We start from the raw sequence: 26,037 nt of genomic DNA, 5'->3' as shown, positions 1-26,037 counted from the left end.
ACTCTTATAACAATTCCTCAGATATCATTAATTAACTGGACAGAAAAGGCAAGCCTAGAGAAAGTGCTTTTATGTATAATCAAACATAAAATGATCATACACAAATATCTTAAAACTAATAAAATGCACCTATACATACTGACTTATTTGCAATAGTACTTCAGGCAGAAATTATGTATTCTCCAAATAATTCTTAATCTTCAGACTAGAGGGGCAGGATAGCATAGTAGATAAGGACATGGACCCTCGAGACATACCAACTGGGCTTAGGTCTCTCAGTGTTTCAGTTTTGACATCTACAAAACAGGAACAATAACAGCACTAGCTGTTATTAGTATTAAGTAAGTTAATATGTAAAGTGCTTTAAAAGAATGCCTGAAACATTGTAAGCACTATACAAGTGGCTGTTACTAACATTTTATACTAATCCCTATAAAGACTAAAATCAGGAATAGTTTGTTTACACCCTGCCCTGTCCCAGGAAAGCATTTTAACAAACCTTACAAAAATGAATCTAAGGCTAAAGACTACAAGTTAAAACTAGAGGCAGAAAAATGCACACTACAATAACTTGAATACTTTCCATATTCTCTAGGGTACTGAATAACCAATGTGACGGGGGGGGGGGGGGACTTGATCACTCAGGTAAGGCATTTTGAGGAGTAGTCAATTACATATCAATGCACCAGAAAATCTAAAACTTGTTAGAAATTTGATGGGGTATCATAAGGAAGAAAATATAATGAAATAAACAACAACTCTAATAGGATAGTTTCTCGTGATAATCATTACTGGTTGATAGCGCCACTGTGATTCAATAAAAGCAATGCTGTTAGTGTTAAAATATAACAAGTCCAGATACCCAGCTTTCTATTAATCTGGCTTGGTTCACAGATGAATTTCACACTATCTGTAAGAACAGAAGGATCTTGAATCCTTCTCACTTAAATTTTTATAAATACCGATACATAATGACATTGAGTTTGAACTTGACAAGAAACCAAAACACAGCTCTTCCAGGCTGCCTGCTAAATACAAACACATAGGCTTTAACAGACGATGAAGAAGGAGAGTGAGTTGAGAATTTATGAAAGCAGAGGCAACAACCAAGACACTTTCTTGATTATTTACAGGTGAGCATAGAGGGAGCAAGGTCAAAATTCCTTTTGGAAATTGTTCTGACAGAATGTGAATTGCTCCAATTCTGTCATTCTACATAAGGACTTGAAGGTTTAAAATAGAGTGCACAAAAAAAGATAGAAAAAAAAGAAATTGTTTTGAATTCATCTTAAGAAATACAAATAACCTCAGAGTTATTAATCAAGGATCTAGACACAGAAGTCTACAATGTTCAGTTTGAACCAGATAAGATTTCAAAGTGCTCTTTACAAATAAATTTTTAAAATGTATAAAATTAGTAATAGGAAAAATGACAGCTGAGAACTAAGCAAAGCCGTATACAGGACTTTAAGTTTTAATAATATATACCATTTGTAAAGAGAAGGAGAAAAAATGGTAAATTAAAAATCTGAATTGATTCCATGTGCATACATCTTAATTCTGACAGCCAATCTGTTCTCAAATTCAATTAAGAAAATCACTAAATCATGATGGACGGAAAATCATTATACTAGTTACACTAGAAAAAGTAATTATTTTGATTTTCATTGATCCAAAATGGTCACCTGGTCTTTAAGATCAGTGGCCACATTTCTGAAATTATAATCCATCTGAACTTCTTTTCTTCAACAAAAATGTCATATAATTCCAAAGAGGGCCAAAAATATCTAAAAATGCAAGGAAGCTGCAGAAGCACTTTAAAATTATTTCCAAGAGAAAGGCAACCCATGTGAGACTTTACTGAGGTATATGCCTTGTCTGCACATAATTTTTTTTTTTTTTGAGAGAGAGAGAGAGAGAGAGAGAGAGAGAGAATTTTTAAATATTTATTTTTCAGTTTTCGGTGGACACTACATCTTTATTTTTATAAAGCGCCCTGCACATGCCAGGCAAGCGTGCTACTGCTTGAGCCACATCCCCAGCCCATCTTCACAGTATTTTATTTGAAAACCAAAGTCACAAAGGAGAGGGTACCATCCGACTTGATATTGTTTCCACATAAATATATCCACCATTAACCTAAGAATCTAAGTTCAATTTTCATAAATTATCATGAAAACTACAGCCAGTCAACTTATTTAAAAGCTATACCAACCAGCGTGGAACATATTAAGAGAAACTGTTTTAATAATAATAATTTAGTAAAATGTAAATAAATACCATACTTTTTGAAAACTTCCCTAAAATAACCTTCTTGGGAAGAGTTTCATAATTTCCTACACTTTAAAATAAGACAAAACAACCCCTCCCATTTTTCAGATTTCTTACCTGTGTTGCCAAACTCAAGACCTGTTGGACTAACTCCTGTGTTTCTGATGGCTTCTTGAGAAAAAGCTTCACTATGGCAGTAAGCAGAGTGAGCTGCACCTAAACAAACAAAATTAGATAAAGTGAATGGCACTATATTATTCCCTGGCATCATCTCTAAAGTGATGTTTCTCCAACTATGAATTACTTTTTTTTTTTTCAGTACAAGGCAATGTATTCTTCCATTTGCACTTTTCCTCAAGCCTATATTTGTAGCCCTTCCCTTCTTTTTTTTATTGTTAGTTGTTCAAAACATTACATAGTTCTTGATATATCATATTTCACACTTTGATTCAAGTGGGTTATGAACTCCCATCAACTATGAATTACTTATGGAGTCTGATTTTTGGTTAAGAGAAAAAAGTTAAAACTCAATCAGTATCAATAACGGCAATCAAAGTTATTCTTCTGAAATACAAGGGTATTTAATTGAAAACTCACTAGGATCCTATCCTAAAATTGCATTTTTGGCATTAAAAAATAGCTTATTTCTGGGCCAGGTTATCTCCTATATTTTTCAAAGTACATGCTAACAGGCTAGCAGCATAAAACTGGTTCCTGACCAAGTCTTACCTCATTTCTTTCTACCCAAAGCTAAAAGTTTGAAGGGATGATGAAACTACCTGTCAGACAGAGCAAGAGTCAAGACTGTGCAATTCTATCAGATCTCAGTCAATTAGAAGTGGACTGCTAGGCTAGGGTAGCTCAGTAGTAGAGTGCTTACCTAACATGCATGAGGTCTTGGATTCAATCTCTGACACCACAAAAAAAAAAAAAAAAAAAAAAAAAAAAAGGTGGACTGTTGAACCACAAAACTACTGGCTTGTATGTGTTCCCTGTATTAAGCCTGTTACTATAATGGGCCGGATGCCTAAATCCCAGTGTCTGGGGAGGCTGGGGCAGGAGGATCTAAAGTTCGAAGCCAGCCTCAGCAACTTAGCAAGGCCAGAGGCAATTTAGTAAAATCTTGTCTCAAAATAAAGAAATGTAACTCAATGATAAAGCTATAATAAAATAAATAACATTACTATAATGGATTACACACATGAACTTCTATTTGCTATGAGTACAAATGCCAGGGAGAAAGAACTTACTAATCTGTCTACTTCTCTAGGCCTAAGCCTCAATTTTTTGTAGGGAAGAGAGACAGAAGATGGGAAGGAGACTAATTCATAAGAGAATCTTTTCAAACTTTACCACAGTCCCACATGAAAATCCCTGCTGTAATGAACCAAGGCCACTACTAACAGGAATGTGTACTCACCCTTATGTGAAAGAAAATAAAAAGCTGATTACTGTCAAGTACAGTTCTGGACTAGCAATAGCAGCAGCACTAACAACCTGAATCCTGTACGAAATGCAAACAGTAAAGCACATCTCAGACCTACTGAGTCAGACTCTGGGGGTGAGGCCCAGCAACCTGTATTTAAAAAGCACAGGTGTTTCTATTGCTCACTTGGTTTGAAAACCACGGGTCTGAGTTATGTAAGTTTATTACACTAGAAATCAGTAAAACTGGAAAAGGATCATCCCTTTGGGGATAAAAATGAGCATACTATATATATATACATATACATATATAATATATATATATATAAACACACACACACACAGAGGGAGGGAGAGAAGGGGGGGAGAGAGAGAGAGAGAGAGAAAGAGAGAGAGAGAGAGAGAGCGCGCGCGAGCGCGTGAGAGAGAGAAACTGCTTATCTTTTACTTTCTCTGATCTTTCCAAAGAGATCTAGGACACAGGACAGCTGAGGACTTACTTGGGTACTTTCATCATGAAAACCCTCCAGAAAGCTCTCTAGTAACTCATCTGCATTGTCAATTCTTTCAGCATACTCTCCCACAATCCATATCATAGCTGCTCGAGCATCTGGCTCATCCAGTGAGTCTAAGTTTTCACAGAGAGTGGCAATGATACTTTCATACCTAATACAACAAAATGGACTATGGTTACCAAGGACAAAACTCAGAACTGCATTTAATAGTGAAGGATAAAGGCAAAACCATGGAAGAAGGACCCTAAACCAAACCACTGAATTATAAAAATTTTTATTTGAAAGAACATAAGAACTTTAAGTCAAATGATCATAAATGCCTTAAATTTCCTATTATGCTTTTCTTTGTTGCAGGGAGTCGGGGGGATACTGGGGATTGAACTTAGGGGGACACGATCACTGAGCCACATCCCCAGTCCTATTTTGTATTTATTTAGAGACAGGTTCTCACTGAGTTGCTTAGCGCCTCACCATTGCTGAGGCTGGCTTTGAACTCTTGATCCTCCTGTCTCAGCCTCCCGAGCCGCTGGGATTACAGGCGTGCGCCACCGCGCCTGGCTCCTATTGTTTTAATAACTAGACCTTAATAAAAACTTTATCAGATATTCTTTTCAGAAAGAAAAATTAACATGTGGTGTAAGGCAATAGTACTATCTTGTGTTTCTAACAATCTTTTTTACTACTAGATCAGAAAATTTTCCTCTATACTATTATTGCCTTCATGGTAGAAAGGAATAAAAACCCCACTTTATTTTGTTTTTCTCTCCAAAACACACACACACACTAATGACTTGGTTTTCCAAAGAAACAAGTAATTCAAATACTTATATTTCATTTTAGAGGTCTAAGGAACCTATATTTATCATGCTGAATCCATCTCCTTCACTAATATAATTTTAAACATCAAGATAACACCATATAATAAATTACATTTGGACAAATGAATAATACACTTGTCAGCCCTACTTCTACCGATCAAACGATGCTCTTGACTATTTTCTTAGAAGTAAACTACTATTATAATCACTTATTAAGACAAATCAGACACACTTCTCTATCAATCATTAAGATATACAACCCCCACTCTTACTCAAAAAAGTTTAAAAATCTGACCCTCCTTTTTTTCTGGGAGAATGGCAAAAATCTATGATGTATTTTCCAAAATTTTCTAAAGCTAAGAAAATTATTACACACACACACACACACACACACACACAGCTTAATAAGCCATTCCCATGTCAAACTATTTCCACTAATTCTGCATATCACTAGGCAGAAGCTTATGTACAGGTATGCCTATGGTTGTAAGGCAAAATGAGATTTAGGATGCTCAGAAGAGCTTCTCTTATTTCATTCATATTTTTTAGTTGCTATCTTTTAGAATCAATCCCAAATGAGAATTTTTGTCCATAAACCAAGACCCCTCAATCTGCAATTTGTGAAGCGAAAACAGATTTTGCTTATCTGTATGAGAGCAGCTATGACATTTCAGAAAAGGTCTGAAACTGGTAATTTACTATTATATGCTCTATAATTTCCCATGAAGTAGCAGGTACCATGTAAGGCGAAAGAGTATAGCTGTTACCTTCCTCGCTTTTATGGTAGGGTGACCATAAGTTTTTATCACTCAAACTGAGACATTTCTGAGGAAAAAGTACACAATCATAATTGTGGCTGGGTAACGGGCATAAACTAAGGGCATGCCCAAACAACATACAGTTTTCCTACTTAGTGATTCTGATATGCTAACTTTAATCTATGCCAAAGACACTGTGTGTTAAGGTAGTGCATCATTTCTTCTAAAACATAGTAAAGCAGAGTGAAACTCAGGTTTCAGTCCCTGTACTAACCACTTTTTATATTTACAATTTTTAATAAAGTATCCTAGTGTGGTAAGTTACATTAAAAAGAGAATTTTCCTGTGTTGCTGGGGGAGGGGCAACACTCCACACCCAGGCCACTTTGGGGTACACCAGGTTTTTCGGGCTAGCCAACTTCCCAGTGCCTTAAACATTTCCTAAATGATTTAAGGAAGAAGGTTAGAAGAATTTGGACATACTTGTTGGGATATTTGCGGAAGATGTCCCTGATGACAACAATTGCCTCTTGAACCACATAGTTTACTTTGGTCTGGATTAGATCAAGCAATGTGCTTACGCAGCGCTCAGCAGATTGCTAGAAAAAGGAACATAAAAAATGAGAAGACAGATGATCTATCTAATATTACTATATAAACATAACAAGATTTGAAACATACAGATGCATTGATTAATGATCAGGCACTTAATTTCAGCAAACTACTGCAGAAACTGAATTATAAAACGTTTATCTACATCAGAAGTTCTAGATACACACCAAATTTTATTTATTTATTTATTTTTAAATTGGTACCAGGGATTAAACCCAGAGGTGCTTAACCACTGAGCCATATCCCCAGCCCTTTTAATATTTTATTAGAGACAGGGTCTCACTGAGTTGCTTAGAGTCTCGCTAAATTGCTGAGGCCAGGTTTGAACTCGCAATCCTCCTGTCTCAGCCTCCTGAGCTGCTGGGATTACCGGCATGCACTACTGTGCCTGGCTAAATGATAGGTTTAAAGAAAACAGTGTCAGGGCTGGGGATATAACTCAGATGGTAGAATGCTTGCCTTGCATGCACAAGGCCCTGGGTTCAATCCCCAGCACCATTAAAAAAGAAAGAAAGAAAGAAAGAAAACAATTTCAACACATATCCTAAAAATTAAAGACCAATCTATCAAACGTTACAAACGTTTTATGGATCACCCACAATGTGATTCCTAATGAGACACCAAAGAAGTATACAGCATCGCCTAAGAAGTGTTCTTGTCAAAAACCCTTAACATGTCTAGGCACACACCTGTAATCCCAGGAAATCAGGAGGCTAAAACAGAAGTACCACAGGTTTGAGGCCATCCTCAGCAACTCAGTGAGGTCCTAAGCAACTTAGCAAGACCCTTCTCAAAATAAAAAATATAAAGGATTGGGGATGTAGCACAGTGGTAAAGCCCCTGGGTTCAATCCCCAAATCCCAAGTATCCCAAAAAGAAACAAACAAAAAAACTCAACATGAATTTTACCAAGCCTCTAGATTTAAATATTTTAAGGGGATAGAGAAATGAGATCGAAAAAATCACTAATATATAACAAACCAAATTCAGCCTCTGGGAAATTCTGTGAGCCTTCAATAAGTAATAATTCCTCATAAGGGACACTAAAATAAGTAAATAAAAGGCTTAAAAGACATATTAACCCAATGTAAGGTGTGGACCTTGCTTAGATTTTGATTTGAACAAGCCAAATGTAAAAGATAGTCTGATGCTAATTAGGGGAAATTAAACATGAGCTGGTCATTCAATAAGATTAAGAATTATTTTTAGTTTTGGGGAATGTCAATTTTATTGTGACAATATTTTTATATTGTATTTGAGATACTGGGACTTGAACCCAGGAGTGCTCTTCCATTTAGTCACATCCTCAGACCTTTATATTTTTGAGATGGAATCTCCCTAAATTTGCTCAGGCTGACTTCGAATTTATGATCCTCTTGCCCCAGCCTCCAAAGTAGCTGGGATTACAGTCATGTGCCACGGCACCCAGCATAACAATATTTTTTAAAAGAACCTCATCTTGCTAGATATGGTAGTACACAACTATAATCCCAGCAGGCTGGGAAGCTGAGACAGAAAGATTACAAGTTGCCAGCCTAGGCAACTTAGACCTCGGTTCAAAATAAAATGGACTAGGGATATACCTCTTCGGTAAAGTGCCCCTGGGATTTAATCCTCAATAACAAAAAAAAAGAGCCTTCATTCTAGTTGAATGATATCTGCTGCATTAAAATAAAATAGTACCTCTCACCCTTGAGCGGGGAGGGACATCAAGGAGATAAGAGAAACAGAATATTTCCTTAATAAAATCTTCTAAAAGTCCTATAATAATTTAAACTACCCCAAGCAAAACTGTAATAAAAATGCTAGGTAGACGGCAGCACACCTGTAATCCCAGCAATTCAGGAAGCTGAGGCAGGAATACAGCAAGTTCGAGCACAAAGTTGGTAACTCAGGGAGACCCTTTCTCAAAAAAAAAAAAAAGACGACTGTTATTTCCTGTGGTGGCACACACTTGTAATCCCAGCATCTTGGGAGGCTAGCCTCAACAACTTAGCAAGGCTCTAAACAATTTAGTGAGACCCTATCTCTAAATTAAATATAAAAAGGGCTGAGGATGTGGCTTAGTGGTTAAGCATGCCTGAGTTCAATCCCTACTATCAAAATATAAAAATAATAAAATGAATAAAGAAAAATTCATGTTGAGTTTTTTTTTTTTAATTTCTTTCTGGGGTACTGGGGATTTGGGGATTAAACCCAGGGGCTTTACAACTGAGCTACATCCCTAACACTTTTTATTTTTTATTTTGAGAAAGAATCTTGCCAAGTTGCAGAGTATTCAGCAGCAAAGCACCCCTGATTTCAGTCCCTAGTACTGAAAAGAAAAAGAAACAAACCTTTAATCTACTAACTATGTTCTTTCTTATTTTGATAAACTTTAAAAATATATTTCAAAGAGGGACTGGGTTAGAGCATTTGCCTAGCACACATGAGGCACTGGGTTCAATTCTCAGTATATCACATAAAAATAAATAAAAGGTATTATGTCCATGTACAACTAAAAAAATAATAATAATTGTTAAAAAATATGTTTTAAAGAGAGGAATGAAAACACTCAGAAACACAAAATTTGTGATTTCAATTCCCACTGGACACATACCTCCACCTTGATGGCACATCGTCCAATGGCCCGCACAGCTTTTCGAACAAAGTCCACATCTACCTCAGTGGCATATTCTTTCAGTTCTGCCAGAACCTGTCAAATATTGAGGAAGTGGGTAATAAATAAGGATTCTAAAATAGCAACCTCACTTCTTCTGAAGGCCAGACCTTAAGCTCTAAGTCACCGGACCTTAAGGTCTAAGTCATCATACATTTGAGACTACTTAAAGTCTGACCTGAGCAATGTTGGCTTGGGATGCCAGACGAATCATAATGTCCAGTTTCTCTAGTTTAACATAGATGGGATCATTGTACTTTACAAAGAAGACTTTTATTTCCTGCTTTAAGATTTCAGGCCTGTGGAACACATAAACACAAAAAGGGGAGGTAAAGGCACATATTTATTGATATATCCTTCTGAGTCTGTATTAAATCTGTACCTCTTCCCATTCCACCACCCAGGAAAAAAAAAACTTACAAACTTCCTCTATACTCCTCTACTTTTTCTTTGCAATGCTAGAAATCAAACCCTGTTGTTCTGCTATATAACATTTTCATTTTCATAAATTTAAAAAAAGATTAACAATGACCTATCAAATATTGATATTAAACTTATTTCAAAATTACAAACACTTTAATCACCAATTCACTATTTCCAACCTTTTTTGGACAATTAGGTTGATGTTCCTCAGGGCAACATATTGCACTTCTGGCTCCCCAGATAGCAAAGTGACAAGTGGAGGAGCTAACTTCTTCAGCAGCATATTATAGTAGTCAGAATCCTTGGGTAACAACTCTAGAAACTTCATTAGGACTTTCACAGCTGAAAGCACCACGGCTGAGTTGGCATGGGACAGCCGGGGAGTTACCCGCTCACAGATGCTGAGGGCAGAAAAGGAAAATTAATCTTAGGTTGTAATTTCTTTGCTCAATCCATTTTATGAGGTAATGCTCAGAGTTCCATGGCCCAGGTATCAAGAAATTAAAGAATCAGTTAGAAAAGTCAAATCTCCATGCTTAGTCAAATGGGGATCCAACACTGCAGAAGCTTCATTCCCAGAAAACTACAGGCAGAGCAGGGATATCAGAAGACATCAGGAAACCAGCAACAGGGAATGTTCAAACTGGAAGGAAATTAGTGATACCCCAAACACTTGAGCTCATGCCATTTACCTTCTGGTTTTATAGTCCTCTTTTGTCTCCCCATATTATGTTAGGGCTCCCTGCCTCACAGCCCATTTCTACTCAACCTATAAGAAGTCAAATTAAGCATTCTGAGAGTTATTTCGTAGTAAGAGACAACAACCCACTTGTGATTTAAGGTTTCACTGTAAGATAGAGGAGAGAAGTGAGTTGGCAAGAAAAACTACCCAACTCATGCCTCAGGATAATAAGTTCTGAATTTTTTTTTTTAAATATCAGAACATCATTGTAATATTCTCCCAACTTCTTCCCCTTCTCCTAGTCCCTGCCACCTATGCATAGATGCCTCATGAAATATTGGATATTTAATTATCTATGCAGTGTTCTCAGGAACTAATCTATTTTTGATAGTTCTGGACAATATAACTTTCCTTAGCTTACTATCTATATTAAGAATACAAGATATGCAGGCTATGTTATTCTCTCCTATACCTACTTGGCTGATTCCTCACCTTACTGATATCACCTTCTCAGTAAGCCTTCTCTGACTACTCTTCTTAAAAAACTACAATCCCTTACCTCCAAATGCCTAGCATTTCTTAATCTTTTCCTTTCTTTGTTTTACTTGCTAGCACCTATCACCATCTGACATATTACATATTGTATCATATTATGCATATTTACATACTCCTACACCCATCCCTCAGAATAAATCCTCCATGAGGATCCTGAGTTTTGTCTGTTCACTGCTGTATCCTTGGAGCCTACAGAGTACCTATCATACAGCATGGGCTGAATATTTACTGAGTGAATGCATGGATGAGTGTTAATGTCAATAACCAACAAAAAATAAAATTCTAAGTAAAGTTCTTTCCACATTTTGTACTTTCAATGATGGAAGAAAACTATTGGAGGTGTTAGTTAAGTCCATAGGGAATAATTTCCTGGTGAACTGAAGAGTGTTTACATTCTAATAGCTTGGAAATCAGTTTCAGCCAAGCAAGGAAGGTTCTTATTTAACATAATTAAAATGTCAACTTTAATGAAGAACCAATGTTTCTTCAGAAGTATCTGCCTAGTACACTGCCTACATACACAAAATGCTCAATAAAAATTGGTGATAAATAAAAAAATATGTATGTGTAGATGAATTCAGTAGTCATTTCTAACAGTAAAGGAAAATCTGTAACACTAAGGAAGTAAAGGGCTAAAAAGATCAAGATGTGATTTCCAAAATCTCCAAATTCAGACTGATATGATTTCTATAGGTAATGGGTGGCAGCATATATTTTGCTGACTTTAACATGCTTTTTCTAGTACTAAATTATAGGTATAGTTCAGTTAAATAACTATAGTATGAAGTCACTTACTATGTATCAGAATGAAAAGTGTTATCACTGCAGACATTCAATAACCTTTTATTTGCCAAATGGCTAGGAACTAAGACATGGGAGACAATGAGGGAGGTTTAGCAAAGGTACTGCTCAAATAAGAAATGAAAAGCATACATTTCTTAGAAAGTGTTATTTTTGGCATGGTTTACTCCACAACCTAGAATGTTCCTGAATTCAGTGAGAAAATGTTTTGGGGATAACAATGTCTAGCCCACATGTCCCTCAATTTCCTCAATCATAAAGACTATGATTCTAACAGTAGAAACTATAACTTACTGAATCTGGCAAGACTCTCAGCTATTATCCAGAAAAACAGACTGACCTCTGAGCTTCCCGATCGTCTTTAGGGTTGTAATTAGACAGGCAGTCCAGGATGAAAATCTGGCCCCATTCTGTGCACTCATTTAGAGCTGTCAGCAGCTTATTAATGTTCTGAGGATTCAGATCAAGTAAGTTGCTGTTTGGGTGAGACTCACTGATTTCAGATAATGCTGCCACAGCATTAGCCACCACCTGGGAAACAAACAGATATGACCTTGATGCACCCAGAACAGCACAATGATGTCCAACACTTATTCAACCTTTGCTGGATCACTTTGTAGATCTCAACTCATAACCATTCCTGGACATTTTATCTAGTCAGGCAAATATACATATTTTTAAATATATTTTTAATATATATTTTTAAAACATATATAAGACACCAGTAATAATATATATAGCTTCCTAGTGGTCAAGGCAATCCAGAATTATATCTATTAGCAGAGTCCACATGTTTTATTATAAAAATGTACATTAACTATTCTAATAGTACTCAAATTATAAAGACATACTAACAGCCATAAAAATGAAGTCTAAATAAGAAATATATATATCAAATAATGGGAAAATCTAGGTCAATTTTTTTTTTTTTGGTATTGGAGATTGAACTCAGGGTGCTTTGTCACCAAGTCACATTCCTAGCTCCCCCTTTTTTCTAAATATATTTATTTTTTAGTTGTAGTTGGACACAATACCCGTTTTATTTGTTTATTTCTATGTGGTGCTAAGGATCGAACCCAGGCTCCCACGAATTAGGCGAGCGCTCTACTGCTGAGCCACAACCTCAACCCTCTTTTTATTTTTATTTTGAGAGGGTCTCACCAAGTTACTTAAGGTGTCGCTAAATTGCTAACACTGGCTTTGAAAACTAATGATCTCCCTACTTTAGCCTCCCAAGTCACTAGGATTACAGACATGCACCACCGCACTTGGCTCAGACCAAATTATTTTATAGGTGTGTATGCATAATGGGGAGGTGATAGTGTTGATCATAGTACAGGTCTTGTAGTAGGAAAAGGTGGACTTGAGACCAGCTGCTAAGAGAATACATAACTCTGAAGATTCGGTCTCCTTGGCTGAAAACTAGGGAAAACTGAATCCATCTCATAGGTTAATTAAGTTTGAGAATAAAAAAATCAAATGACATATGTAGAAGTGCTTTAGATAGTCTTATACAAATTTAAGATGGTTATACTTCCATAGTTCATTAAGTATAAGTTATAGTTTTTCACATTAAGATCTCTGAAATTGGTATGCATTTTACAATCAATGGCCTGGCAGTTTAAGAGAAAACTTTTCAGGGTGGGGATTTAGCTCAATGGTAGAGAGCTTGCCTAGCATATGTGAGGCCATGGGTTCAATCTCTAGTAACATAAGAGAAAAACAAAAGAAAGAAAACACTTTTCTTTTCTATTAACACAAAAAATAATCATGTATCTTATAACCAATGAAACTGTAGACTCAATGAACAGTATTCCAAATATATCCTTGTTTCAGAGTACAGTAAATTAAAAATTGCTATCCTAGATAAGAAAATACACCTTCATCTGAACTCAAATTTGTGAATTATGTAGTTACAAGATGAAGTCAACACTATCAAAATTAGATTATTTCTAATAACTAAAAAATCTATAATCAATGAACATCTAGTTATTAAAAATTAAAAAAACACTCAAAATCTCACAAAAATATTATCCTACAGCCATAAATAAGCGAATTTTAAAATGTTTTGTAGTAAGAATCCAGTGTTACTAAAGATTAACAAGGTGAAGCTGGATATAAATCTGCTCAAGTATAATGACATGACAGGGCTGGGGTTGTGGCTCAGTGGTAGAGTGCTTGCCTAGCATGTGTGAGGCACTAAAAAATAAATCAAATAAAGGTATTGTGTCCATCTACAACTAAAAAAAAAATTTTAAATGACATGACAACTTCAGCAAATATATATATATAAATTATTCTCAAAAAATGTCAACCCAGCCAGGCACAGTGGAACACGCCTGTAATCCCAGCAACCTGGGAGGCTGAGGCAGGAGGATCGAGAGTTCAAAGCCAGCCTCAGCAAATTAGTGACACCCTGGTCTCTAAATAAAATATAAAAAAGGGCTGGGGATGTGGCTGCTCAGTGGTTGAGTGACCTTGAGTTCAATCCCTTGTACCAAAGGGGGAAAACAAAATTTTAAAAAAACCTTGAGAAATGGAGTTTAGAAACAGCCAGAACTTATACTTCATTAGCTTCAAAAAACATAGTGGCTATAATTTAGCTACTGGTTTTAATATCTACACTAAATGCATAGCTTGAAGATTATTCTACTATATGATTTTGCCTTAAAGTTAAATGAAGAGAATTTAACAAATAATACACTTATGATACTATCCATTATTATGTAAAAGATAATGATGGCATAAATAGAATAATCTCGAACTGTAATATGGTGGTTAGAACAAAGATTCCAAGATAAAAATCTCAGACCCACTTAGCAAAAGATTATGTGAAAACTAAAAGGCATAAGAAGACTGAAACAATCCCCTCTGTGTATTTCATGAGCAGGAAAAGATATTTTATTTCTCATGCTTAATTAAGTCGATTAATCTTATTTTAGTATAAAAAATCAGAATGTCAAATTGGAAGATCAAATGCCTATTCTGATCTACTGCTGCCAATACATGCCCAATCTTGATTTCCAGTTGTCTAAAATAAGCCTCCTACTACAATTACCATTTCTGCTAGTGAAATTCTTTTGTTTTTTTTTCTTTTAAGCTAAATAAAAAGGCCCTATAATAGAAAACAAAGAAGAAGAAAAGGCAAGAATTGGAATTTCTAAAAAGAACAGGAATAGAACAGAAGGATGCTAAACAGAGTGAGCAATTAAAATTCCTCTGTTATCATCGGCAACTGGAAATTAAACTGAGTATATAATGAAGCTAATGAAGTATAAGTTCTGGTTGTTTAAATAGGCGACTTCGGACTGAGGATGTGGCTCAAGCGGTACTGCGCTTGCCTGGCATGCGCTTGCCTGGCATGCGTGCGGCCCGGGTTCAATCCTCAGCACCACATACAAACAAAGATGTTGTATCTGCTGAAAACTGAAAAATAAATATTGAAATTCTCTCTCAATAAATAAATAAATAAATAAATAGGCGGCTTCACTTATCGTCATATTAAAACAAGAGAGATAAAAGTCAGTCCTACTTGAAGATATAGAAAGATCAGATCAAAAGATTAAGCTGTTGAGCAAAGATGATGAAGAGAACAGTGATCAGTGTCAGTCACTGCCTGTGTCAGTGACAGGCTAGAGGGGGATGCCCTCCTGCCCTGTGCCAAACCTCTGCTCCTCTAAAATTCCTAGAGGTTCTTTCCATTCTAGCTCTCACTCTTATCTCCTAATCTTCACATCCAGACAGTTATGTTTCCAGAAATGTCCTGAGACAGGCCATGAGGAAGTGCTTCAAGTCCTCCTAGTCAGTGAACTGCCTCCTCCACTCTAATGGAAACCTGAAATAAGCAGTCACACTAAATCTGAGATAAAGAAAAGGACTGTCTTTAAGAGAGCAACTAGGTGGCAAGGACCATCATTTGTTGATGCTTACACTATGTATCTTTGGAATTTTGTACTTTGAACACATATTGTTTGTTTTTTAAAAAATAAACTTTTAAAATTACAGATTGAAATTAAAATTTACTTCTCCAGACAATAATATAATATCATAAGCATGGGATTTAGTTAAAAAAATTCACAGAACAACAAATTCAACCCTTATAGTAACTGTCTTAATTTCCCTGAAATATTAAAACAAAGTTATGCCCTTTCACTTGATACAGCACTCTGATTTTGAATTGTTAAGATAATCATATGCAATGTATCCTCCCTAGAAAACTGGCATTTCTTAGGAAACATTGCTATAATGTTAGAAAAGTTAGTTTCTAACACAGAAAGGGAGTTGGGAAACAAAGATTTGCTTTAAAAACAAATTTATAAATAGGGTTTCTTAAATGAGCTTTCTCAATACATGAACTGACTTATAAAAAGTTGGCTTGCAGGTTTTACAAAGAAATATACCCATTGTAGTAAAAAAACAATCAAACCCCAAAAACCTACCTTCTTTTTCATCTTGCCTCCTAATTATGGTTAAGTTCTAAACATTCCCTACCCTTTCCCTTCATAGACCTAATGCAATATAGATATAGGTATTAAAAACTTTATATGTACATATGTCCACAAAAGCATATGTAGATACTCATAAAGTCACACTCCTAGACAAATCTTTTTTCTGCCTTATCAACAGACTTCTTTGTTGGTTGATTGGTTTGTACTTTTAGGGATTGAACCAGAGGGCTCTACCACTGTTTTTTTGTTTTGTTTTGTTTTACAGCCACAGCCTCCCCCTTTAATATTTAATTTTTGAGATAAGGTCTCGATAAGTTACCCAGGAGGGGCTATTGAACTTGCAACCCTCCTGACTCAGCCTCTCGAGTAGCTGGTATTACAGCCATGCACCATTATGCCCAGAAGATGTCTCTTCTATTTGATAGTTCTTTATGGACCCCTGAAGTCATCTTAACTTTTTGTTAAGGTAAGCAATTTGTATTTTGGCTTACTTTACATTATGCCTAATCAAGTTATATTCCCAAGGGATAAAAGATTATAATAGTTAAAAAAATTATTGGAACTTACTACATGCCATTAAATCCTCATTAAAAACTCGGAGGTGGTTGCTATTAAAAGTCACCTGCTCTGGATAAAAAAAAAACAGGCTTAAAAGCTCAGTGACTTGCTTAAGGTCAGTGCAGCCAAAAAAAGATATTGCTTGAACCTAAACTCAAGGTCCATGTCTGATTCCAGTATCTGAGTACTTACTAATCACTCTTGTCTCCAGCATTTACATAAGTCCCTAGATCTGTGAACTTCAACTGAGAGAAAGGGAGAAAAGCAGCACAGGGAGAAAGATAATAGAAGCAAAACATCAATTCACAATAGCTAAATTGTGGAACCAACCTAGATTCCGCATAGGCGGAATAGCAACTGGAATAGGAACCGGGACAGCCGCCTATGTCCAGGGAGGTCAATTATTAAATCTACAAATGGCTATGAATGAGGATTTAACAGCCATGGCCAAGTCAATTACCGCCTTGGAAAAGTCCCTCACCTCCCTCTCAGAAGTTGTGTTACAAAATAGGAGGGGACTAGATTTATTGTTCCTAAGGGAAGGAGGACTATGTATAGTTTTAAAGGAACAGTGTTGTTTTTATGCAGATCACACTGGGGTAGTCCGTGAAAAGACAAAAGGAGTTTGAAGCACAACAAGGATGGTTTGAACAGTGGTTTAAAAATACCCCATGGCTAACCCCTTTGATATCCACTGTAATGGGACCGCTTTTCTGTCTCCTTCTTATAGTTGCTGTAGGCCCCTGCCTTGTCAAGAGAATGACACAATTTATTAAAGACCAAATTAACATTCTGATTTCTAAGCCAATACAGGTCCATTATCAACACCTGCAAACCAAGGATGATCTTGCTGAAGTTTGTCTCCGACCAATTCGAAGATGACTTTTCTACAATGATCCCTGCTTCATGCCTTTCTCCTTTTGCCCCCCTTTTTTCTTCCTTAATTTTATTATTCCTCTCCTCTGACTCTATGCCTTGTCGAACCGGAACTAATTAAAGACCTAATAATGACTGGCTGGATCACTACCATTTAATGCCTTGGTAACAACGAGCTGATCTTGTAGTACCCAGAGACGGGCAACTTTCACGCTTGCACTGCAACCTAAGACAGGGGAATGGGGCCTCCCCAGAGATGGGTAAGCACTGTAAGGGTAGTGAACGACCTAAGACAGGGGCTACTTGATTCCCTTTGACGTGCAACAAACAAGAGAGGGGGAACTGCTGGCTCGGATTCCCCCTGGCCCCCGGGGCTTGGTACCGGCCCTGGTTTCTTGTGTGCACGCCAAAGAGGCCAGCTCCCAAGGCCTTGAAAGATTTGTGGTTTCTGTTTTCATATTCAGCCTATAACAGTCATGTGGGAACGTCCCGACCTGCTTGGGTCTGATAAGGTTCCTGGTTGAAGGCTTAGTATGAGTCGACAAGAACCACTTGTCCCCCTCCGTCCTTGCTCCCGCCTACCAGTAACTTTCCATTCTATCTGCAAGAAATATATAAGGATGAGCTGAGATAATAAAGTCAGTCTCCCCTGGATGAAGAACCTTGGTGTCCTGTGAATTCTGTTAACCCCGACGTCTCTCGCCGGACTCGGTCCATTTCGCCGGACGCGGCAATTCAGTTTTTAGGAAATTTCTGATGAGTACTGCTTCAAAGGTATATTTTACTTTGTAAAAATAATTCTGCAATGATATGGTAAGTAATAATATAAAGTTCATTTGTTGTAAAATTGTCCTCAACTTTTAAAATTTTAATCTTTAAAATCACTAATATCCAGCACCACAATCACTACACAAAAGAGAATATATGTTTGTCATTATTGTAGCTTACTCTATAGTAGGTTTAGTATTAGAGCTCTGCAAGTCCTCTGTCCTTTTTTTAATAAACTTTTTTTAAAATTCTTTTTAGTTGTAGATGGACACAATAACTTTATTTTATTTGTTTATTTGTAATGTGGTGCCAGGGATGGAACCTAGTGCCTCACGCATGCTAGGCAAGCACTCTACCACTGAGCCACAACCCCGGCCCCATGTCCTTTCTTAAAAAAAAAAAAAAAAAAAAAAAAAAAAAAAAAAAATATATATATATATATATATATATATATATATATATATATATATATATTTAGTTGTAGATGGACACAATACCTTTATTTTTTTTATGGTGTTGAGGATCGAACCCAGTGCTTTCCACATGCAAGGTGAGCACTCTACCACTGAGCTATATCCCTAGTCCCAAGTCCTCTGTCCTTTAATGCTCACAACAATCCTATGACAGAAGAACTATATTTAATCTCCATTTTACAGATGAGAATACTAAAGCTTAGGGAAACCATACAGCTAAGAAATGGCAGAACCAGTAATCAAACTCAAGTCTGGTTCCAGAGCCTGAATTTTAAATATTTTGCTACAGCCACTAGAAAAAAAAAAAAAAAAAAAAAAAACTTTCTGAACAGTTTTTATAACTTTTCTGTAAATTTAAATTAATCCCCCTGCAATGAGATTATTTTTTAAAAAACCCTAAATTGGCAATAATATGATATGGTAAAAACAATGATTTTAAGAGAAGAAAAAAAAAAGTTGAGAACACACAGAAAACAATTTCCACAAAGTGTATTATATAATAGGGTGGTGGGGGGGGAAGTATTCACTTTCTCCATAAGCAGAGACAGAAAAGTGCTCAGATCAAGTAATGGGAAATTCAAGACTCTGGGCCTGACATCAAAGCAGTCTCCAATGAGTCCACTTACTCAACACTTCAATTCTGCAGAAATTAACAGCAGTTCCTCCTTTAGTATCAAATATAACTTTAGTCACTTGAGAAACTCAAGACACAGACTGAGCAAATCACCTATATTACTTTCAAGTGCCTACCACATAATGACACTCATACACGCCTAAAATTCCACAAGTTCCCTAACTTCTTTATGGACATTTGGTATGAGTAACAAGCTGCATTCTAATTTCACCAATGTATAATATTTTAATTGTATTACTATTACTTATTAAAATATATTTAAGAATTGAAGAAATCCCATTATTAAGGCACTAAATTGACATAATTACTTTTTTCTACACAGTTTAAACCTATCTTTGACAATTTAACACAGTCCCCATTAATACCAAATATATTCTGACAAAAATCTTCCTTGAGCTTAGAAAATAATCTAGACAGACTTAACTTCTTCAGTATTATCATCTTAAACTAACAACAAACCACTGCACAAGATTTCTAAAGCCTAAATAAAAATTATAACCAAAGGTGTATGTTAAATATGTTCAAGAATAGTTGCAGTTTATTAAATATTTGATACATGTCAGGCATTATTTAAATTTTAAATAAATTATTCCTCCATTTCAAAATAATCCAGTAAAATAAGAATTTTACAGATGAGAAAAGTGAAGCTCATTTTAAATAACTTGCTGAAAGCCACATTTTTAGCTGTTAGCCAACCCAGAACTCACCTCAGAGCAATAGCAGCCACTCTGGCTCTGAGGTCTACACAGGCTGAATATCCTTTGTCTGGAATGTTTGGAACCAGATAAATGTTTGGAAATGTTTCAAATTTCTTATTTTTTCAAATTTTGGAAATTTGAAAAGTATTACACACGTAATAAGCTATCGCAGGGATGGGACCCAAGTCTAAAAACACAATTCATTTTTTTAAATATTTTTTTTAGTTATCAATTGACCTTTATTTTATTTATTCATATGTGGTGCTGAGAATCGAACCCAGTGCCTCACACTTGCTAGGTAAGCCCTCTACAACTGAGCCACAACCCTAGCCCCACACAATTCATTTTATTTCATATATACCTTATACACAGCCTAAAGATTACTTTAAACTATAGTTTCAGAGTGCTGACATCTTGAATGCAATTCATCACATAAAGTAAATTTTCCACTTGTGGCATCATGTCAGTGCTCAAAAAGTTCCAGATTTTGAAGCATTCTGGATATTCACATCAAGGGATGCTCAAGCATCTAATCTCTAAGGTTTTATGATCTAGACACTATTGATAGTTAGGCCTGGTAGGGGTGAGTGTGGGGACACACTATCCTCTGCACTGTAGGTTGTTTAAAGCATCCCTGGACTCTACCCACAAGATGCCAGTAGTTTTCCTCCCATCAGTTATGACAACCAAATGTTTCCAGACATTTTCAAATGTCCCCTGGGGAACAAAATTACCCCTGGTTGAGAACTATTATCACAATCATATGCTGCATTCTATGTGTTGGCTAGCACACAGTTGAAATACATACCTTCTTCTAAGAAGAAAAATGTTTTCATAAAATGGTTTTTCAGCAAAAGTTTTAATTAACAGAAGATGGCAGTGGCTCAGGGGGCTGAGGCAGGAGGATCACAAGTTCAAAGCCGACATTAGCTACTTTATGAGGGCCTAAGCAACTCAGGGAGACCCTGTCTCAAATATATATTAAAAAAAAAATACTATACCAGACCTAAGTTAAGACTGTTTTGAGTATGTTGCTTGTACAAAAGAACCTTCAGCAAATAAAAAAAACTTTTTTTACTAATTAGTCTACACGCCAGGCAAGGGGACGCACACTTGTTAATCCCAGTGGCTTGGGAGTCTGAGAAAGAAGAATCACAAGTTCAAGGTCAGCCTCAGAAACTTAGAAATAAATAAAAAACAAAGGAGTAGGATGTGGCTCAGTAGTAAAGTGTCTCTGGGTTAAATATCTAGTGCAAAATCATCATTATCATCATCAGTTTATACTTCTGCAGAAATCAAGCAATAGAAAAGGGATACTCCCCGCTCTTGAGACTGACAGAAGGCCTAGATGACAAAGATCAAAGGAACTCTGCAGTAAGCCAAAGGGCCTCAGGAAAACTAAGATCAAAAATAAAAAGCAAAGCATGTATGGTGGGGCTATCCAGGTATTCCCTTGAGGAGATTTTAACATGAATATGCTAAGTAGAAATACCCCCAAAATGATTTTGAGAGCAAAATAAAAACCATAGGAAGAAAAAAAAATCCTAATGTATGAATAAAAACTAGAGGATACTCACTATCATCTAAAGTGCATTTTTTTCTTGTATATATACATATACTTGTGACATAATATTTCTAAAATTTTTGAAATTGTGAAGAAATCATGGAGGTTACTTTCCTGTAACTTCAAAGTGCTTCCTCATCTGGAATAAAGGTTTGCTTTCAAAATAATGAACAAAATTTACAATTGAAAATAACTCTAATTCCCTTAGAACAGATTTCACTGTATCAATCTGTATAGATTATCAAAGGAATCAGCACCTTTTAAATTAATATCATAGTGACATTAGCCTTTGCCTAATGTCTATTAAAATGACTATAGTAACAGCTATGACCTTATAAAACAGGTGTATTAATAGGCAATTTTTATGCAAAAGCTCAAGTAATACTCACAACAACTCTCCAAGAGAGTACACTTCATTTTTCAGAAGAGAAAATAGACTTAAGAAAATTAAGCAATGTGAACATAAAGTCCTAGCTTAATAGAGTGAGAATTTATTACTTCAAAGTCCACCTTTTTCTATAAACTTGTATGTCACTGAAATTCAGCTTTAACTAAAGTATAAATGGCAAAACAACTGCAGAAAACAAGGTGTGTGATACTCCCCCAAAAAGACAAAGTAAAAATATAATAAAGTTCTATTATTTCAGCAAGGCACAATACTACTTGGAACAAGACTGGAGGCCAACATAACCCCAAGAGTTTTTTTTTTTTCTTTTTCCCCCCAATTCTGGGAATCAAACCAGGCCTTGCTAGGCAAACACACTACCACTAAACACATCCCCAGTGCTTTTTAAGACGGGGTCTTGCTAAGTTACCCAGGATGGCCTTGAACTTGTGACACTTCTGCCTTGGCCTCCTGAGTTGTTGGGATTCAAAGCATGCACGACTGCACACATCTGAGCTGTTAGCTCTTGGTCAACATTTTACTCTCATATTAGGAGATTTCAAAGTCATTCTGCAGATACTCTAGTGCTTCCTCAGAAAATTAAGGCAGAATGCCCTTGAAGTGTTCATTTCCAGAGTGAGTCTACTATTTACTGGTGCCCGCTGCTGCCACCATGTGGAGCAGCCTCTGAAACAGCAGAAGAACAAAACCACTCCTCAAGAACAGTAAACTAAGGACTCATATCCATCACAAGAATAAGAGGATTAAGATGATTTCATAATAAAACAGTATCCAGATAATTAAAGACATATATAAATTCAAAATAGTAGCTGGTTCACAACCTTGGAAATGGGCTATGCAAAACAACAAAAAAATAGCAGCCACTTCGAGAAAATGAAACAGATTTATATACACACACATATTTAAATTTTGTTGTGTACATACTAGGTCAAAATCCTGGCTACATTACTACTTGCTGCATGACTTTAGGATAGTTCTTTTTTTTTTAATATTTATTTTTTAGTTTTCGGCGGACACAACATCTTGGTTTGTATGTGGTGCTGAGGATAGAACCCGGGCTGCACGCATGCCAGGCAAGCAGCTACCGCTTGAGCCACATCCCCAGCCCTTTAGGATAGTTCTTTAGTCTCTATATACATCTCTTGATCTGTAACATGGAATAACTTCTATTTCACAAGGCAAATCTGAGAACTGACTGAAATATTGTACATAAATGTATTATTGTGCCTGGAATAGAAGGCATTTAAGTATTTATTTTCTTAATGACATAAGACCTTAAAAATTCATGAGGTGTTTTGAGCTACTGAACCTTATATTCTACCTTTACACCTTGGAAGTTAATCTATCTAGTTACTTAGTTACTCAATCTAATTCTTAGCAGCATTTGATCCTACTGATAAAAAGAACATCAGTGTGATGACTGTAATATTTCATATACGGTTACATTTTATAATTGCGATTTCATTTTTAGGATTAAAAAGCAGGGCATAGAGTTGAGGTTAAAAGTATGGGTTTATGAGCTAGAACTGTGGCTTAGTGGCAGAGTGCTTCCTCACATGGGTTCGATTCTCAGTACCACATAAAAATAAAATTATTGTGTCCATCTACAACTAAAAAAATATTTTTTTTAAAAAAATTATGGATTTAAAGTCAAAAGTAAGTACAGTTGTATAAGTGCTGGCTTTTAAGTCCAACCTTTTCAGTGCTTCACTAAAACAGCAAGAAAAAAGGAGTCAAATGATTTGACTATGCATAACAAGGCCAGGACAAGAGTAAGGCAAGTGAAGCACTATTGGCATGAAATTTAAGAATACAGCCAGTACTTAAGTGAATCTCTCCTTTTTTTTGGGGGGGGTGGGGGGGTAATCAGGGATTGAACTCCGGGGCACTCGACCACTGAGCCACATCCTCAGCCCTATTTTATATTTTATTTTAGAGACAGGGTATCACTGAGTTGCTTAGTGCCTCGCTTTTGCTGAGGCTGGCTCTGAACTCGTGATCCTCCTGCCTCATGAGGATTCTGAGCCTGTAGGATTACAGCCATTTGTCACTGTGCCTGGCTCTCCTATCAGAGAAAACTGCTATTGCTACTGAGAAATCTCACAAGAATGTAAAAAGACTTTCTATTAAGTGGGCAGTAGATTCAATAACTGGGTAGCTAATGATGACATCTAGCTCTTGGAAAATTTTGAGACAGAGACCAAAAGAATGGGCTAAAAATGTAGCTCACGGGCTGGGGATGTGGCTCAAGCGGTAGCGCGCTCCCCTGGCATGCGTGCGGCCCGGGTTCGATCCTCAGCACCACATACAAACAAAGATGTTGTGTCTGCCAAAAACTAAAAAATAAATATTAAAAAAAAATTCTCTCTCTCTCCCCCCCACCTTTAAAAAAAAAAAAAAAAAGAATGTAGCTCAGTGATAAAATGCTTGCCTAGCATAGCTCAATGAGGTCTGTGTTTGATCCCCAACACCTCAAAAAGTAAAAATAAAAAAATATAAATTAAAAAAAAAGATAAAGAGACATTCCTAAAACAGTTTTTATAAAATCTACCAAGTAACCTTAAATTTTCCCTAAAAGTAAAAATTTTTGAAAATCTCCACAAATCTTGTTACTATAAAATTAGGTTGAGAATTATTATTATTATTATTTGTATTGTTTTAAATTTAGAGACAAGGGTCTCCCTGAGTTGTTCAGTGCCTTGCCTTTGCTGAGGCTGGCTTTGAACTCTCCATCCTCCTGCCTCAGCCTCCTGAGCCACTGGGATTACAGGCGTGCAACATCATTTCCAGCCTAGGTTGAGAATTATTAAAGGTATTATAAAATTTTGATACAATAGAATAATATATTAAATTCAAATAGAAACCCTTTCATGTGTTACCTGCTTAAATTACATACACCTAAGGAATGGAAAAGAAAATAAGCAAAACAAGATTGGCATGTATTGATAGTTATTGGATCTGGTAATGAGCTCTCTATTTATCACATTCATCTATTACGTTCATATTTTCTATTCTGAATATGTTTGAAGATTCCCATAATAAAAAGCATAAATAAATGACATACATATGTTGTTTAAATGTTTTGGATGAAAGGAAACTATCCCTCTCTTCTATAACAAAAGCTTAGAATAGAGCTGTGGATGTTGCTCCCTTGGTAGAGTGCTTGGCTACTATGTGAGGCCCTAAGCACTGCCAAAAACAAAACACAAAATAAAAACTGAAAAATCTTAAAATAAATCAGATAAAGAAGGCTTATTCCAGAAACTGTATTCCCTTAGTTGATCTGGATAAATATTACACAGGTTAAAAACAAAAATGCTTTTACTGCTAAACCCTTAGTCCTTAACCCAGAATTTCAAGGGTTCTGCACCCCCTCTGGAACTGTAATTGCCTGAAGGAGAATTAATTTTCATTTAAATCCAGTCTTCTATTCCCCACCTCCTCCAGTGAGAGAATCAAACCCAGGGCCTCCCACATGCTAAACAACAAGCGCTCTGAGTTATACCTCTAGCTCTCTATCCATTTTTAGCACCAATGAATATTTAATAAGTTTCCACAGGGTACATGACATTCTGCTTATCTGGTTGGTGCTTGGAACCCAAACACTTCATCTCCTTATTTGTCCTCAGAGAACTTCAAAGACAGCTGCTCTAGATAACAGTGAATCTGGAGCTAGAGTTATAGAGCTCAGTGAAAGAGCACTTGCCCGGCATGTGCGAGGCACTGGGTTTGATTCTCAGCACAGCATACAAGTAAATAAAAAAATAAATAAAGGTACATTGACAACTAAAAAAAAAAATATTTAAAAAAGTAATATTGAATCAAAAGTGGTAACAAAAACTCAAGTTGGTACCAGCTAAACATTCCATACAATAGATATTATTGCCTCATAAACTTATCTTAAAAAAAAGAAAAGGTGTCACATGGTGCTGCTTGGAGTGGGGGTTGTTTGTACAAAAATTATGATTAAATATTACACAGGTTGTTATGCCCTTAGAGAAGTCTTGGTTCCACACTCATCCCTAAGCCTAAAGGTGACTAAAGATTCCTGATATTAGTCAGAATAACCTTTAAAATATGTAGCTTGCTTCAT

The 26,037-nt window shown here is 36.2% G+C and overlaps 1 protein-coding gene across 5 annotated transcripts in view; it reads right to left on the bottom strand.

Annotated features, from left to right (window-relative positions):
- Positions 1 to 26,037, bottom strand: part of AP2B1 (adaptor related protein complex 2 subunit beta 1) — a 120,623-nt gene that overhangs the window by 64,110 nt on the left and 30,476 nt on the right. For all 5 annotated transcript variants that reach the window (XM_081270416.1, XM_081270414.1, XM_081270415.1 and 2 more), the window contains exons 6-12: positions 11,860 to 12,050; positions 9,661 to 9,882; positions 9,237 to 9,357; positions 8,999 to 9,094; positions 6,271 to 6,386; positions 4,197 to 4,362; positions 2,389 to 2,487 (exon numbers count right to left, since the gene is read on the bottom strand). In XM_081270416.1, coding sequence (XP_081126542.1) covers positions 2,389 to 2,487; positions 4,197 to 4,362; positions 6,271 to 6,386; positions 8,999 to 9,094; positions 9,237 to 9,357; positions 9,661 to 9,882; positions 11,860 to 12,050 — 1,011 coding nt within the window. The remainder of the gene's footprint in view (positions 1 to 2,388; positions 2,488 to 4,196; positions 4,363 to 6,270; positions 6,387 to 8,998; positions 9,095 to 9,236; positions 9,358 to 9,660; positions 9,883 to 11,859; positions 12,051 to 26,037) is intronic.

This window comes from Spermophilus citellus (assembly GCF_964194105.1).
Source record: "Spermophilus citellus genome assembly, chromosome: 17".
NCBI classification, from domain to species: Eukaryota; Metazoa; Chordata; class Mammalia; order Rodentia; family Sciuridae; genus Spermophilus; species Spermophilus citellus.
The sequence above is the reverse complement of the archived record's forward strand: the minus strand, read 5'-3'. Positions and strand labels throughout refer to the sequence as shown.